The sequence below is a fragment of the Ipomoea nil genome, unplaced genomic scaffold, assembly GCF_001879475.1.
Source record: "Ipomoea nil cultivar Tokyo-kokei standard unplaced genomic scaffold, Asagao_1.1 scaffold1159, whole genome shotgun sequence".
In the NCBI taxonomy this organism is placed as follows: Eukaryota; Viridiplantae; Streptophyta; class Magnoliopsida; order Solanales; family Convolvulaceae; genus Ipomoea; species Ipomoea nil.
The window spans coordinates 1-16,253 of NW_017617587.1; the positions used below are offsets into that span (position 1 = coordinate 1).

Below are 16,253 nucleotides of genomic sequence, written 5' to 3' on the forward strand. Positions count from 1 at the left end.
TCATTTTGTAAAGAAATCACCAATCAAGTATTGAAAAAGAATCCATACAAGTTGGGGAAAAATGAAAAAGAAGAAAAGAAAAAACGAAATATATGAAACTAAAGCTACCTAGGTGTTAGAGATGGCAACGCATGTCATGATGATGACTTCTTTAATTCATTCGATTTCAATTTATATATAAATTCATACATATATGTATAAATTAAAAATGTATTAAAAAAGAGTAAAATTAGAAATTGAAAAAAAAAAATGGAACTTATGCTACTTAGGACATCTTTATCATCCTAGGCTTGAATCATTCACGAAAACAACGTAGTTGGCTTAAATATATTGTACACTAGCAAAGTACAAATCTTACCATCCTCTATATATTAATTCCCCACCATCATTCATTGATCATCACTAGTAATTAACAGAACACCTGCTTTCTTAATTTGAAGCAATTCAAGATGTCTAGGAACATTGCTGATGGCTCTTCTTCCTTGAATTCAAGATGTCTAGGAACTGCCAAGCACTCTTCGGACACATGAGACTCCATCGTAGCCGTGCGTGGATAGGAGTCTTCTCCAACATAATCTTGTTTTCAATAGAGTCCATTTCACCAATGTGCTATCACTACTTGGAATTGCAGCTGGTGGCGGTCAAGTTGCGGCGGCCCCACCTCCTCCTATAGTAGCACCTCCTCTCTCTCTCTATCTCTCTCTCTCTCTATATATATATATATATATATATATATATATATATATATATATATATATAAGATAGCAAAATTAATAAAATACTCTATTAACCTTCTAGGCTAGTGACATTATACTCTAGTAATAGTACATGTAATTGAATGACTCAACAAAAAAAAAAATGTAATTAAGGTTTTAATATATATTATAGTACAAACCGAAACATATATGCATGCATGCATGACCGTGGAGGAAAATTCAAATTTGCAGGCACACGGTAATACTGAGGATCAGGCAATATGACAGCTGCTTCGGGCTGAGCCGGCAGAGTATTATCTCCACCCACAACTACCATGGAGCCTCATGTACCCGAACACTCGAACAGTGCTTAACAGATCCTTAAACTGCCTCCCACACACACCACAAATATAATTCTAGGGTGGGTAGGGGAGGAGGTGGCGGTGCATTTTTACATTTTAAATTGCTTAAAGGTTGAAATGAGGTAGCAGTGATGATCAGCGAATGGTGGCGGCGGGGAATTAATATACTGCCCTCCACCTGCACTCTTCCTGCCCTACCACTGCACACAAATTTTAAAAAATAATCTTCTTTTATATTTAATGTTGTTCACAGTCGACCACCACCTCTTTTTTCCAGAGGATGACATCTGACTTTTTGGACTACCATCCACTACCCATTTTTCCGAAGAATGACGACCTTCTTCCGGAGGATGGCGTCACGACCTCCTTCCAGATTTAGAAGAAGGTCGCCACTACGGCGTTGCCTTCTTCTAGATTTGGAAGAAGGTCGTGACACCATCCTCGGAAAGAAGGTTGTCATTCTTCGAAAAAAACAATAATCAGTGATGGTCCAGAACAACAGGATGTCATCATCCGAGAAGAAGCTAAATATAAAAAAAAAGATTATTTTAAAAATTTGTTGTTATTATTATTATTATTATTAATTAATTAATTAGTTAGTTAATTAAAATAAAAATTTAATATAATATATCATTTTTAAATTTGTTATTATTATCCCTAGCTAGTAGCTTTAATTTCATTTCCTTTTTTTCTTTCTTCTCTTTCATTTTTTCAATTCCCCAACTTGCATGGATTCTTTTTCTATACTTGATCGGTGATTTCTTTACAAAATGAGTTTAGCATTAGCTAAAGGCATAAAAAACCAACCTAAAAAAACTAGCTGCCGGTGACATCCTCTGTCTTAGAATTGCTCCACGGCCACTCCGGCAGTGAGAAGAATTCAAGGAAGAAGAGCCATCAGCATTATATTGTTCGTAGAAATCTTGAATTGCTTCAAATTAAGAATGCTAAGGTTGAAATGAGGTAGCAGTAAATGGTAGCGGGGATTTAATATATTGCCCTTCACCTGCCCTCTTCGTGGCCCTACCACTGCACACCACAATAATATTTGGAGGTCAAAAACAAGTTCGGTTTCGTTGACGGAACAATCCCGGATCCAGGAAAATCCGATCCAAGATACACGGTGTAGAAGAGATGCCACACCATAGTATGCTCCTGGATCTTCATGTCTTTCAACTCAAAGAGGGTATTTTGTATTTGTACATGTTTAGAACGGCATATAAATATGATGCTTGTAATTTACACTACAAGAAAAATGCACATAGACAAGATAAAATTTCTGTTATTGAAACTAGTGTTGTTGTAAGTCCAGATCAGTCCCGCTCAAAAACAACAGTTTTTAACCATGCAAGTTAAAAATGAAATGAAACTAAAGCTACCTAATATGTTAGAGATGGCAACGCATGTACATGTCATGATGATGACTTCTTTAATTCATTCGATTTCAATTCATATATAAATTCATATATATATATATATATATATATATATATATATATGTGTGTGTGTGTGTGTGTGTGTATGTATAAATTAAAAATGTATTTGTTATAATAATATTAGTAATAATATTATTATTAATTAAACCAAGTCAATATTAAAATGAAATGTGAGGTGTGTGAATGTGAACGTGGGTCATGCAGCATTACTACGTGGATCATGGATTAGCAATACATGCACCATTAGTCCTAAATTGTAGCTATGTTTATTATTCTTCTTTTTAGTATAAATAGGCTGTGTATCCACACTTCCAAAATTATCAATCAAGTTAATTCAATTCTCCTTCTCTCTCTCTTCTCAAATATATATTATATATATATATTATAGATATATTATATTATATTTAATATATATTATATTAAATATATTATATTTAATATATCTTACATTTGGTATCAGAGCCTAGGTATGGTAGAAAGTCATATTGACAGGATTGCGTCAAAAATCGGAACCACTAGCAGAAGAAGCTTTGTAGAGTCAAGTCACCCTTAATGTGACTGGCACTAATCAAAGAGGTGGAGGATCTGGTAGAGGTCGTGGAAGAGGAAGAGGAGGTTATGGTGGAAGAGGTCGTGGTAACTTCAACCAAGGAGGAGGACGTGGTAACTCCAACCAAGGAAGAGGTGGAGGTAATACCAAACAAGGTAAATTTCCATTTCATTGCTACAATTGTGGCAAGTATGGGCACAAGATTGCAGATTGTTGGTATAATGAGGACAACAATCGTGGAAATCAAGCAAACATTGCTGAAAAGTCTGGTGAGAGTTCTGAAACTTTACTTTTAGCCAGCGATAGTTTTTTCTGCAGATAAGAACATATGGTTCTTGGATACTGGGTGTAGTAACCATATGTGTGGGAAGAAAGAATTGTTTTCTGAATTGGATGAATCAGTCCGGTCTGAAGTAACGTTTGGCAATAAGTCAAAGGTGCAAATTTTGGGAAAAGGTAAAATCTCTATTCAGTTGAAGGATGGTACTCACAATTTTATATCCGATGTGTTCTATGTTCCTGAACTACACCAAAATTTGTTGAGTATGGGTCAGTTGTCAGAAAAAGGATATAAGATACATATTGCTCAGGGGTGTTGTACCATTGCAGATGCTAAAGGAGTTTTGATTGCAAAGGTAAATATGTCCCAAAATCGACTATTTCCTTTGAAAATTAAGCATACTCTCCTTGCTTGCTTTAATTCTGAAGTTTGTGATGATAATTGGTTATGGCATATGCGGTTTGGGCATTTTCATTTTTCTGGGTTAAACTATCTTGCGAGAAAGGAACTTGTTTCTGATTTACCTGTTGTGAATGTCCCTAATCATATCTGTGAGATTTGTGTGATTGGGAAGAAGCATAGAGATCCCTTTCCCGTGGGCAAGTCAAGGAGAGCCACAAAACAGTTGGAGATTGTTCACTCAGACCTGTGTTCGTTGGAGGTTCCCTCATATGGAGGTTGTAAGTACTTTATTACTTTCATTGATGATTTCAGTAGGAAAACATGGGTTTACTTTTTGAAGCAAAAGTCTGAAGCATGTGATGTTTTCAAACAATTTAAGGCTTTTGTTGAAAAGCAAAGTGGTTATGAAGTTAAAATCTTGAGAACTGATAGAGGTACAGAATATATTGCTTGTGATAATTTTCTGAAAGAAAAGGGTATTCAGCACCAAATGACAGCTAGATACACTCCACAACAAAACGGAGTGGCTGAGAGGAAGAATAGGTCAATCATGGATATGGTGAGGTGCATGTTGAAATCCAAGGATCTGCCTAAACCTTTTTGGGCAGAAGCTGTTGCTTGTGCTGTCTATGTGTTGAATAGGTGTCCAACTAAGAGTGTCCGTGATAAGACGCCCGAAGAAGCTTGGAGTGGGAGAAAACCCTCTATCAAATATCTCAAGGTTTTTGGATGTTTGGCATATGCCCACGTGCCGGATCCATTGAGAAAGAAGTTGGATGGTAAAGGTGAGAAATGCATATTCATTGGTTATAGTGACGCTTCAAAGGCTTATAAACTATACAATCCTGAAACTAAAAAGGTTGTTATAAGTCGTGATGCCACTTTTGATGAATATGGTGCCTGGGATTGGTTAGCTAAAGATGAAAGTTCAGTTGTTATTCCTGCTGTTGAAAATATTGTTGAAGAGCAACCGATTCCAGATAATGTCCAGTCTCCTTCACAGCCAGAATCGTCAGTTCGGCGATCTCAGCGCGAGCGCCACTTACCAGCTCGCTTGCAAGATTATGTTTTGGGTCATGATAATGACCTGTCTGATGAAGAGATTGTTCAATTTGCTCTCTTTGCAGATTGTGATCCTTTAACTTTTGAGGAGGCTGCTACATAAACTCATTGGCTTAAGGCGATGGATGAGGAGATACGTGCCATTGAAAAGAATGGTACCTGGGAGTTAACAGATTTACCTCCTGGAAAGAAGCCGATTGGAGTAAAGTGGGTTTACAGAACGAAGTACAAATCAAATGGAGAAATTGACCGTTTTAAGGCACGGTTGGTAGCAAAGGGTTACAAGCAAAAACCAGGTATTGATTATTTTGAGGTTTTTGCTCCTGTAAGTAGACTTGATACAGTTCGAATGGTTATTTCTCTTGCTGCTCAAAATGATTGGAAATTGCATCAAATGGATGTCAAGTCTGCTTTTTTGAATGGTTTTCTTGAAGAAGAAATATATGTTGAACAACCTGCAGGATTTCTGAAGAAAGGGGAGGAAAATAAAGTGTACAGGTTGAGAAAAGCTTTGTATGGCTTAAAGCAAGCGCCTAGGGCGTGGTATGGTTGCATTGATTCATATTTTGTTGAAAGTGGTTTTATGAGATGTCCTCATGAACACACTTTGTATGTCAAATGCACGGATTCTGGTGATATTGTTCTAATCTGTATGTATGTTGATGATCTGGTTTTTACTGGAAATAACTTGAAGTTAATCTCAGAATTCAGGGAGGCACTCATTAAGAGGTTTGAAATGACCGATATGGGCCTTATGTCTTACTTTCTTGGCCTTGAGGTTGTTCAGATGGATGGTGGAATCTTTATTTCACAAAAGAAGTATGCTGTTGATATTTTGAAAAAGTTCAAAATGGAAAACTCCAAACCAGCTTCAACTCCGGTAGCTGAAAAGTTAAAGGTGTCCAAAGATGAGTGTGGTAAGAATGTGAATGTTACGTCTTATAAAAGCTTAATTGGGAGTTTGAGGTATCTGGTGGCAACAAGGCCAGATATTTCTTTTGGAGTTGGAATACTTAGCAGATTCATGGAGGAACCAAAAGAATCACATTGGGCTGCAGCAAAGCGAATTCTGAGATATGTCAAAGGTACGAGTAATGGTGGAATTTTTTACTCTACAAATGAAGCTGTGAAACTTGTTGGGTATACAGACAGTGATTGGGCTGGAGATGTTGAGACCAGAAAAAGCACATCAGGATATGCCTTCTATCTTGGTTCAGCCATATTTTCTTGGTCTTCAAAGAAGCAGCAGATTGTAGCACTTTCAACCGCAGAAGCAGAATATATTGCAGCAGCAAACTGTGCTACTCAAGCAGTTTGGCTGAGGAGAATTTTGGAGTTCTTACAACACGAGCAGGAAGCACCTACGACTATTTTTTGTGACAACAAGTCAGCAATTTCGTTGTCCAAAAATCCAGTCTTTCATGGTCGTAGCAAACACATTGATATCAAGTATCACAAAATTAGAGAGTTGGTTGCTGAAAAGCAAATCAACATTGAGTATTGTTCAAGTGAATGTCAAGTTGCAGATATCTTTACGAAGCCGTTGAAGACGGAGACATTTCTTAAATTGAAGAATGAAATTGGGATGACCAATATATCCAACTTGGTTTAAAGGAGGCAATGTTATAATAATATTAGTAATAATATTATTATTAATTAAACCAAGTCAATATTAAAATGAAATGTGAGGTGTGTGAATGTGAACGTGGGTTATGCAGCATTACTACGTGGATCATGGATTAGCAATACATGCACCATTAGTCCTAAATTGTAGCTATGTTTATTATTCTTCTTTTTAGTATAAATAGGCTGTGTATCCACACTTCCAAAATTATCAATCAAGTTAATTCAATTCTCCTTCTCTCTCTCTTCTCAAATATATATTATATATATATTATAGATATATTATATTATATTTAATATATATTATATTAAATATATTATATTTAATATATCTTACAGTATTAAAAAAAAAAGTAACATTAAAAATTGAAAAAGAAGAGGAAAATCAGGAAAGTAAAGTCTTGAAATGAATGTCCTATTTACCTTTTACACGCATTTTTAGGAATCAACAAAAGAGATACCAGTTTTCTATTTTTAACATTGTGTAAGAGGTGCTGTCCAATGTCCTATTTACTTTTTATACGCATTAGGAATGAGAGGAGGGAATGGGTTAGCATTTACTCTATAAAAAAAAGTGTTGCAGTGATGTGATTGAAGAAGAAAAAATACCGAATGGATGGGATTGACACATTTCTGTATAAAATTATAAAGTATTATTATATTATATTTTTTTTATACCCACAAGGTTAGTTTAGAAAAAATAAAAGTTAGTAGTGTTTGTATTAAAAAAGTGGACAATATTTTGGAACAGACTAAAAGGGAAAGTAAGAAAAGTAAAATGGGACGGAGGGAATAGTACTCTATTCTTTATTATACTTGTTGTGATTGGTATGTACGTTAGCCTTTAGCTCTTAAGCGGAGAGTTTTAAGATTGAATCAACAATATAAAAGTAAAATGTTCTTCTGATGTGCAGTAGTATAGCAGGCCGAGGGCAGTGATGACCAGCGAATGGTTGTTTTAGTCTTATAGATAAAGACCATAAAAACTTAGGGTGTGCTTCGAAACTTGAAAAATTATTTCTAAAAATTATTTTTTGAGTTTTCAGTGTTTAGCAAGATTTGAAAAATTAAAGTAATGGAGAATGATGTCCGGTCAAAGAGAAAAATGCTTTTGTTTTCTTCAAAAACAAGTTCCCCTCTTTTGAGGGGTAGTCATTTTATAATTTCCAGATTCACAGGGCTTCTTCTTCCTCGCTTCTTTGATCTTCCTTGGCTTCTTTCGCGACTTCTTTTATGGCCATCTTGCGCGACTTCTTCCTCGGCCATCCCGATGTCTACTTTCTTCCACGTCTTTCTTCATCATGTGGTCCAAGATTTTATTTTTGTTTTTATTTTTTTTTTTTAAAATTTGATGAAAACCCACAGCTGGTTTCGAAAACCAAAACACTAATTTTGGAAACCAAATCACTAGTTTCCGCCGAAAACCAAAGCATCGGTTTCGGGCCCTACCACTGCCCTCCACCTGCCCTCTTCGTGCCCTACCACTGCACACCACAATAATATTTGCGATGTGTATAAGAGGCTGTTAAGCACGGTTCGGGCACATGAGGCTGCATGGCAATCGAGGTTCCACCACCATGAAGTAAATACAAATTAGTTAAATAGCTGAAGGGCATTCTTGTCTTTCAATTTTCATTCTTTTCATTATGTTATGTCTATTTTACCTATACTATATAAAGATGACGTAACTACATTCTATTCTAGAACTACTTACCACTTGTAATAAACCAATTCAGTTTCTTCTAATATGAACTCTGTTTCTCCATTTTGCTGTGATTTGAGCTCTTCCATCACGGTATCATAGTGACCCGCTGCGATCAAGAATGAATAGAAATTCAATGATCGCAATAGAAATTGATCGGAATCTTAATCGAACAACAACAGCAACATTGAATCGAAATCTAACTTCTGGAGATTCTCAAACTGGTTCATTACATCAAGGTAGGCCAGTTATGAAGAATACAGAAGCATAATCGGAGAAACTTGGCAGAAAAAGAGGAGAAAGTTACATTAATTTGGCGAAATTTGTGAATGAAAGACCACCTTTTGATGTGATTAGGGCAGAATTTAGAAGGAATTCCCTATCAGTGGCTCGGCACACATTGGATCGATTAATACCAAGCAAGTTCTGATTCGATTCTCACTGGAAGAGGATTGCATGAAGATTTTAGCTAGAGTTCAAGCGTTGATCGAGAACAAGCTAGTTTGGTTCTCGTGATGGTCGACGGGGTGGAATGTGAGAAAATACCTACCTTTAATTCACAATTCAACGCCCTAGTGGTAAACGAAAAACCTTGTTCAGGCGGCTCAGCAATTTATCATCAATCATCATAGATTGGGAACCGAATAGACGTACAGCTCCGGTACCCAGTGGTATCGGTGCAATCGGTGCCACTAGTATAAAAAATCACATCCGCTACACCTCTAAAAGCTAAGTGTTTTCGCTACACCTGTAAAGGTGTAGCGAAATCCAGTGTCGCTAAAAGTGCATACTTTCCGACCCGTACAGGATGTAGCGGAAAGCCAAAAATATTAATTTTTTTTTCATTAAATATTGACTTTCCGCTACACCCTCTCCGTTGAGGGTGTAGCGGAGAGTCATTTAAAAAAAAAATTCAAGCCTTTCCGCTACACCCTCTCAGTTGAGGATGTAGTTGAAAGTATTATTAAAAAAAAATCAAAATTTCGCTACACCCTCCGAGAGGGTGCCACAGAGTTTCTTTTAAAAAATAAATATGTTCTGCAAAAGTTTGTGTTTTTTTATTATTCAATTTAATTTTTTAAAACCAACAATTAATATCCTGTACAAAAATCTTTAAAAACCAATACAACAATTTACAAACTAATTCAACAATTAACAATCAACAGAATATACTTATAATTATCAACACAATATACTTATAACAATCAACACAATATACTTAGGCTCTTGAATTATCTCTAAGTTTATGTACCTCTATCATGAAATCTTTCTTTCAGTTTTCGCCTTAGTTCCAAATATTCCAACTCCACCATTGAAGGCTCATGTTTTTTCCTCATGTATCAATAGGAACAACATCATACAGTCTGCAAACTTCATGTAGTGCTTCATCATCCTTCTTACCCCTTCTACTCTTCCATATTTGCTCAAATCAAGCATTTTTTGACAAATCCTAGAAAGATAAATTACAGATTTTATCAAAGGAATCTATCATATAGGAGGATTGAAATATTGAAACTTTCCTCTGCTAGAAGCTGAGTTTTCACATCTAACCCTGCAGACCAATGATACCTGCAAAATGTGAATATGATGTTAGTTTTTAGGAAGTGCTTAAAATGGAAACAAGCAGGTGACCAGAAAGAATCCCCCGCCATGTATATAAAGATCTTCTAATTCTGTGTTCTATTGACAATCAATTCACATTCTAAATCTGTGTCATCAGCATAAACTTTCTGTCTTACATTATTAAGCAAATCTAGTTTTTATGAAGCAAACAAAAACTGAAAACAAACAAAATGAAGAAGAAAGATCAAATAAACCCCCAAAGCTTGCTCCTAAAGCTCTAAAATATATTCATTATATTGATGTGTAATAGAGGCATTGTCAAAAACTGAAAAGTTATTGTTTCTCCATAAGCATACAGCGCGCTATAGTGTGCTTAGTACGCACTACTCACATCTGGACAACTAGGTCTTAGTCTTCATGCCAGCTCTGTACAAACTATCTTCAAAGATAGATTTTCTTACAATGTTTTATTATGGATTTATGGATGAATCTTTTACACTAGGTTCAATCATTTTACCATCTCCCCAAGCATGCTACTTTAACTCTTTAAGTGTAATTAAAATTAAGTAGAATAGTTGAAACCAGCTTCACCAATGCCCTCCTCCCCTCTAACCAAATCTACACCTTGTCTACATGTAAGATAATATTTCCATTATTTGCTTTCATCATAAACCTAGAACTTTAAAGAACATTTTTTCACAATACACTAGACTTTGTAATGTCTAATTGCCGGATTACTCTCTCTAACAAAAGAACATACTACTTTAAACAAGTTAAAGCTAAACCTCAATCACATGGGTCAATGGGAACTAGGATTCATACCTTTACCATTCACAAAAACAACATAGTATGCTTAAACGTGCGGTATCCCCATCACCATTCGTTGGTCACCACTGCCTTTGCCCTACATGTGACAACTCAAAAATAATTTTCTAAATTCTATTATGAACATAATGTTCAGTAATTATGAACATAGAATTGTGTCCACCTTGCAAGGTGGACACGGTTCCACGGCATAACGAAACATATATGCATGCATGCATGACGGTGGAGGAAAATTCAAATCTGCAGGCACACGGTAATACTGAGGATCAGGAAATACGGCAGCTGCTACAGGCTGAGCCAGCGGAGCATTATCTCCACCCACAACTACCATGGAGCTTCATGTACCCGAAGAGTGCTTAACGGATCATTAAACTGCCTCCCACACACACACAACAAATATAATTCTAGGGTGGGTAGGGGAGGAGGTGGCGGTGCATTGTTACATTTTAAATTGCTTAAAGGTTGAAATGAGGTAGCAGTGATGATCAGTGAATGGTGGCGGGGAATTAATATACATACTGCCCTCCATCTGCTCTCTTCCTGCCCTACCACTGCACACAAATTTTAAAAATAATCTTCTTTTATTTTTAATGTTATTCATGGTCGACCACCACCGCTTCTTCCCTGAGGATGACATCTGATGTTTTGGACTGTCATCAACAACCGATTTTTTCGAAGAATGACGACCTTCTTTCCAAGGATGGCGTCACGACCTTCTTCCAGATTTGGAAGAAGGTTGCCACTGTATTGAGTAATGGTAGGTTTGCTTGAAATTTTAAACTCCTTGCCACAACTAGAATATGACCATGTTTCCTCTCAACAACACTATTTTGTTGAGGAGTGTAGACACAAGATACTTGGTGTAAAATCCCTTTGCTTTGGAAGAATTCTGTCATGGCAAATTCCTTGCCATTATCTGACCTTATGCACTTAACCTGCCTTCCAAATTGTGCATTAGCCAGTTCACAAAAAGTCTGCAAAATTTGTCTGACTTCACTTTTCTTTCTCATTAGATAAATCCAAGTTGCTCTACTATAATCATCTACCAAAGTTAGGAAGTATTGATGACCATAAACTGTGGGGGTGTGATAAGGTCTCCATATGTCTGCATGGGCAAGATCAAAGCAATTTGCAGAAACAGAAGAGCTAGATTGAAAAGGAAGTCTTCTTTACTTTGCATAGTGACAATATTCACAAGCACTTGGCTTGTCATTACAAATGTTATTATCTAACTTGTGCAGAATTCTAACTTTGCCCTCAGAAGGGTGACCTAACCTAGCATGCCAATGGCCACACACATTGACAGTAGGTTTACAAGAATTGAAAATGGAAAAAAAAGTTGATAGAGGCCCTTCTTCAATTCAGTCATACCAATCATCTTCCCATGGTGTTGATCCTGTATAATGCACTGATTAGAGTGGAATAATATGTGACACTGTGATCTTGTGGTAAGCTCACCCAAGGAGATTAAGTTGTAATGAAAGATAGGCACACACAACACATTCAAGAGTACCATGTCAGCAGACAGTTGAGCAGTCCCAATATGGGAAACTTGAGCCTGATTTCCATTGGGTAAATCAACTAGGACTCCTTTAACTTCTTTGGGGTTGTGCAACAAACTCACATCACAGAAAATGTGGTGTGTTGCACCACTATCAAGAATCCATAAGGAATTAGAACTGACCAAGTTACAGACAAGATTAATCGATTTACCTTCCAGTTGCTATCTGGAACAAAACTTGCTGCTATGGCATTGGCTTGGGGGGAACAGATAGAATTATCACTGAGAGGAGAGCTATTGTTGGCTTTCTCATACTTCATAAATTCCAGAAATCTCCTGAAGTCTTCTTGATGCATAGAGGGTATGGTCTGAGGTGAATCATCCCCTTGTACAGCAGCCTGAACCTGATTAACGGCCCCTGAGTTCTTGTTCCTTTTCCAGCCAGGAGGATACCCATGCTTTTTATAGCATTTGTCAATGGTGTGTCCAGTGTACCCACAATAACTACACACTGGTTTTTGTTTTTGGCCAGAAAAGGATCTTTTACTTGAGTTCTCATACTTTGTGAAGAAGGCACTTGCCCTTGACAAACTCTCTCCCAGATTTCCTTGTTCATCCGTTACTTGCCTCTCTTGTTGAGAGACCATAGCAAAGGCTTCTCCAACATCAGGCAAAGGCTTCATTAGCATTATTTGACGCTTGGTGTTGGAGAAATTTTCATTCAATCCAATGAGAAAAGCAGACAACATATCATTTTCTAAATATACCCTACTCTTTTCAGCCAATTTCCTTCCACATTCACACCTTGGTGAACATTCACACGAAGGAGTAGGTCTTAAAACAGACAATTCATCCCAAAGAAGCTTCAGATGAGTGATGTAATCATTAACAGATGAGTTACCTTGCTTTATTTGATAGATCTCTGCCTGTATTTCTGCAATGCGAAAGACATCTTGCTGACTGAATCTCTTCTTCAAGTCTTTCCAGATTCCCTCTGCTGTATTGATCCAAAGAACACTCCTTCCAATGGTAGGTGACACAGCTCTAAGGATCCTGGACAAGACCATGGTATTACATTGATCCCAATAGAAGTAACGAACATCTGTTCTGCTTGGGATCTCCATAGTGCCATCTACAAAAACCATCTTGTTCTTTGACCTCAAGGACATTTCCATGGCCCGGCCCTCGCCCATGGATGGTAGTTGGATCTCCCTTCTAGTTGAGCAGTCACGAGTTGCAACGAAGGACTTTCATTCGGATGGAGGTGCAAAGGATCCACTCGATCTTTAGGATCATAAGGAGCAAGATTGGGTACTGGATTTGGTGTGGTGTTGTTACCAGAGTTTGCTGCCATTGTTGGACGAACCGTATTCAATAATGGTGCTTGCCAAGCCATGTCTCTGATACCATATTGAGTAATATGAAGGAGAGGAAAAAAGAACACCGTATATTGAAACTAAATGATCAACCTATACACAATGCAGGTTGAGTTCTATATAGCTAGTACAGAGAGATAGGAGGGAAAAACAGTTAAAGATGAAAACTAACTAACTGCTTCATAACAAGCCTAACTAACTGCTAATGAGCTAACTGGCTGATCTTCACTTGCTTGTTTGCATGAGCCTCCTGTATGTGTTAACACACTGCCGCGTTGCCTTCTTCTAGATTTGGAGATGGGAACGCATGTACAGGTCATGATGATGACTTCTTAATTCAGTCGATTTCAATTCATATATAAATTCATACATATATGTATAAATTAAAAATGTATTAAAAAAGAAAGTAAAATTAAAAATTGAAAGATAAGAGGAAAATCAGGAATGTAACAGTACTCTATTCTTTATTATACTTTTTCTTTTCTTCGTTAGGAGCCACTTTATCGTGTGTCAGACAAAAGCTATACTTCACAAAAAAAACATGACCTCAACTTTAAGCTTGTGAATTCTGATTGGAATTGAACCATTAAAATGACTTCCATAAAATATTTTTTGAAAAATAAATTGATAGATTTAATTAATCTGGGGTAATCCGAATTATTAAACTCGATAATAATAAGACTAGGATAATGCGATAATAAAGACGATAAATGTGTGTCGCAGGAACTGCTTTTGTATTGATAATTGTTGTAGGAGAATTAAAAGGTGAATGTAATATTAAATAAGACCAAGAAGTAGATACCCCAAACAAGACAAGAATGCTTATTTATATACCAAGCTCCCATCCAACTGCCCCATGAGAATAGGGTGGGCGGTTGGATCACCTTTGACTAGGTCCACGTGCACACCCGGGGCCTAGGACACCTCCACCGAAGTCGCCTTCCGCTACGGGCCCACGGTTCGTGGCAGCCCTAACTGTGGTCGACCCCAACCGGGGTCGACCCGAGTCCTGGTCGACCTTAATTGGCAGGGCCGAGGTCAACCCCAGCCGTGGTTGACCTTGGCTGGGCCGAGGTCGACCCTAGCCGTGGTTGACCTTTGCTGGGCCGAGGTCGACCCGTGCCGGGGTCGCCCTTGGATCCTTGTGTCGTGATATCTCCTCTCAGGTTCAGGTCGTCCCGAACCCATTCCTAATATATCCATCATAAATCATTCTTCAGAAAACATTCTCTTTTTTCGTTTTTGATTGCGTTCCAGAAAACTCTATTGGTGTGTTTGATTTATTTTTTGAAAATGAACAAAATTATATAATTAATTATTTTAATTGTTTTGTTTAAAATCTAACAACATTTATACTAATATTCTAATAATATAATTAAACATTTTAATTTTGTCTATTATTGTTAGTGATATTATATTCTTAGTATAATAATGTGTAGTATTATTCTTGTACATATAGGATTGATTTAGTCTTATAGTCTGCACCTATTGTGTAGGGTTAGTTAGATAGTTATTCTATCCCTTTTGTATCTCTGTAACTGTCTGAGTTTGAATCAACGTGAAACATTCACTCATCATTATCATCACTCATCTTTAAACACAAACATTCTTATTATCCAAGCAATTCTAGGAGAATATAAGGTATGTATAAAAAAAAAAAAAGAAAAAAAAAAAACATTGGTGGATTATTTATATAAAATGAGTGCTATTTAAAAATAAAATTAAAAAAAAAACAAAAAAAAAAAACAAACAAACAAAAACACTAACACTAGAACCAGAGCACTGGTTTATGGTTTCCGGCGGAAACGGTGCTTTGGTTTCTGGCGAAAACCAGTAATATGGTTTTCAGAACCAGTGCTTTGGTTTCCGGAAAACAGCTATATTATGTGTTTTCATCAATTTTCTTTAAAAAAAAAATAAATCTTGAACCAGAAGATGAAGAAAGACGTGGGAGAAGGTAGACAGAGGGATGGCCGAGGTAGAAGTCGCAGATGAAGTTGAGGAAGAAGAAGCGGAAGAAGCAAGGAAGAAGACTAAAACCATTCATGAAAATAACTCAGTACGCTTAAACGTACGGTATCCCCACCACCATTCATTGGTTATCACTGCCTTAGCCCTGCCCTTCTACTGCACATCAGAAGAACATTGTGCTATCTTTCGCACTGTCTAGACTACACGAGATAACCGAGAGTAGAGAGGCACATTTTGTGAAGAAACCATTGGCCACGCAGTATATATATTGTCATGACTTTTCGATTTCAATTCCTTGAATTGCATGAACTTTTTGAAGATGAGTCTTTGTATGATGATGTTCTTTTTGTTTTAACAGCTCCCAAGCACTTAGTTTTCAGGTACATGAGGCTCTATGGTAGTCGTGGGTGGAGACATGACTACCCTCAGTTTTTCAATAGAGGCCATTTCGACAATGTGCTACCACTATTTGAGTGAACTTTTTTTCTTCGTTCTAAAAGTTGTTTAGTCTGATCTAGCATGAGAATATAAAAAATTAAACAAGTTATTTGTCAATTTAGAGATAAATCACCATCAATCATGTGTTTACACATAACAAAATGAGCGTGCAAAAAAAGAAGTTATAAAGGCACAATAATGCAGTCGTCACCAAATACTAGTAGTACGTTTAATCTATGTATATATTTACATATATAAATTAAAACTTCCCTAAAGAAGAAATCAAGAAAGTAAAATTAAAATTGAAAGTGGACAGGAAAATTAGGAACGTAATTAAGATATTTAGTACTTTATTCTTTAATTTATTTCTTTTAAAAAAAAATTAAAGAGTCAATTTTCCGGTGTGTCAGACAAAAGTTATATATGTTTCAAAAAAATCATGACCTTAGCTATACGTTTTTATCATC

The 16,253-nt window shown here is 36.7% G+C and overlaps 1 protein-coding gene across 1 annotated transcript; it reads right to left on the reverse strand.

Annotated features, from left to right (window-relative positions):
• Positions 1–11,357: 11,357 nt before the first annotated feature.
• LOC109183724 lies at positions 11,358–13,194 on the reverse strand (the record flags this gene model as incomplete). Its single annotated transcript, XM_019333784.1, has 4 exons — positions 12,197–13,194; positions 12,014–12,152; positions 11,872–11,896; positions 11,358–11,605 (listed from the first exon to the last, which is right to left on the reverse strand). Coding segments are annotated over exons 1-4 (1,410 nt in total), but the record flags the coding sequence as incomplete, so codon positions are not given.
• Between the last annotated feature and the right edge of the window lie 3,059 nt (positions 13,195–16,253).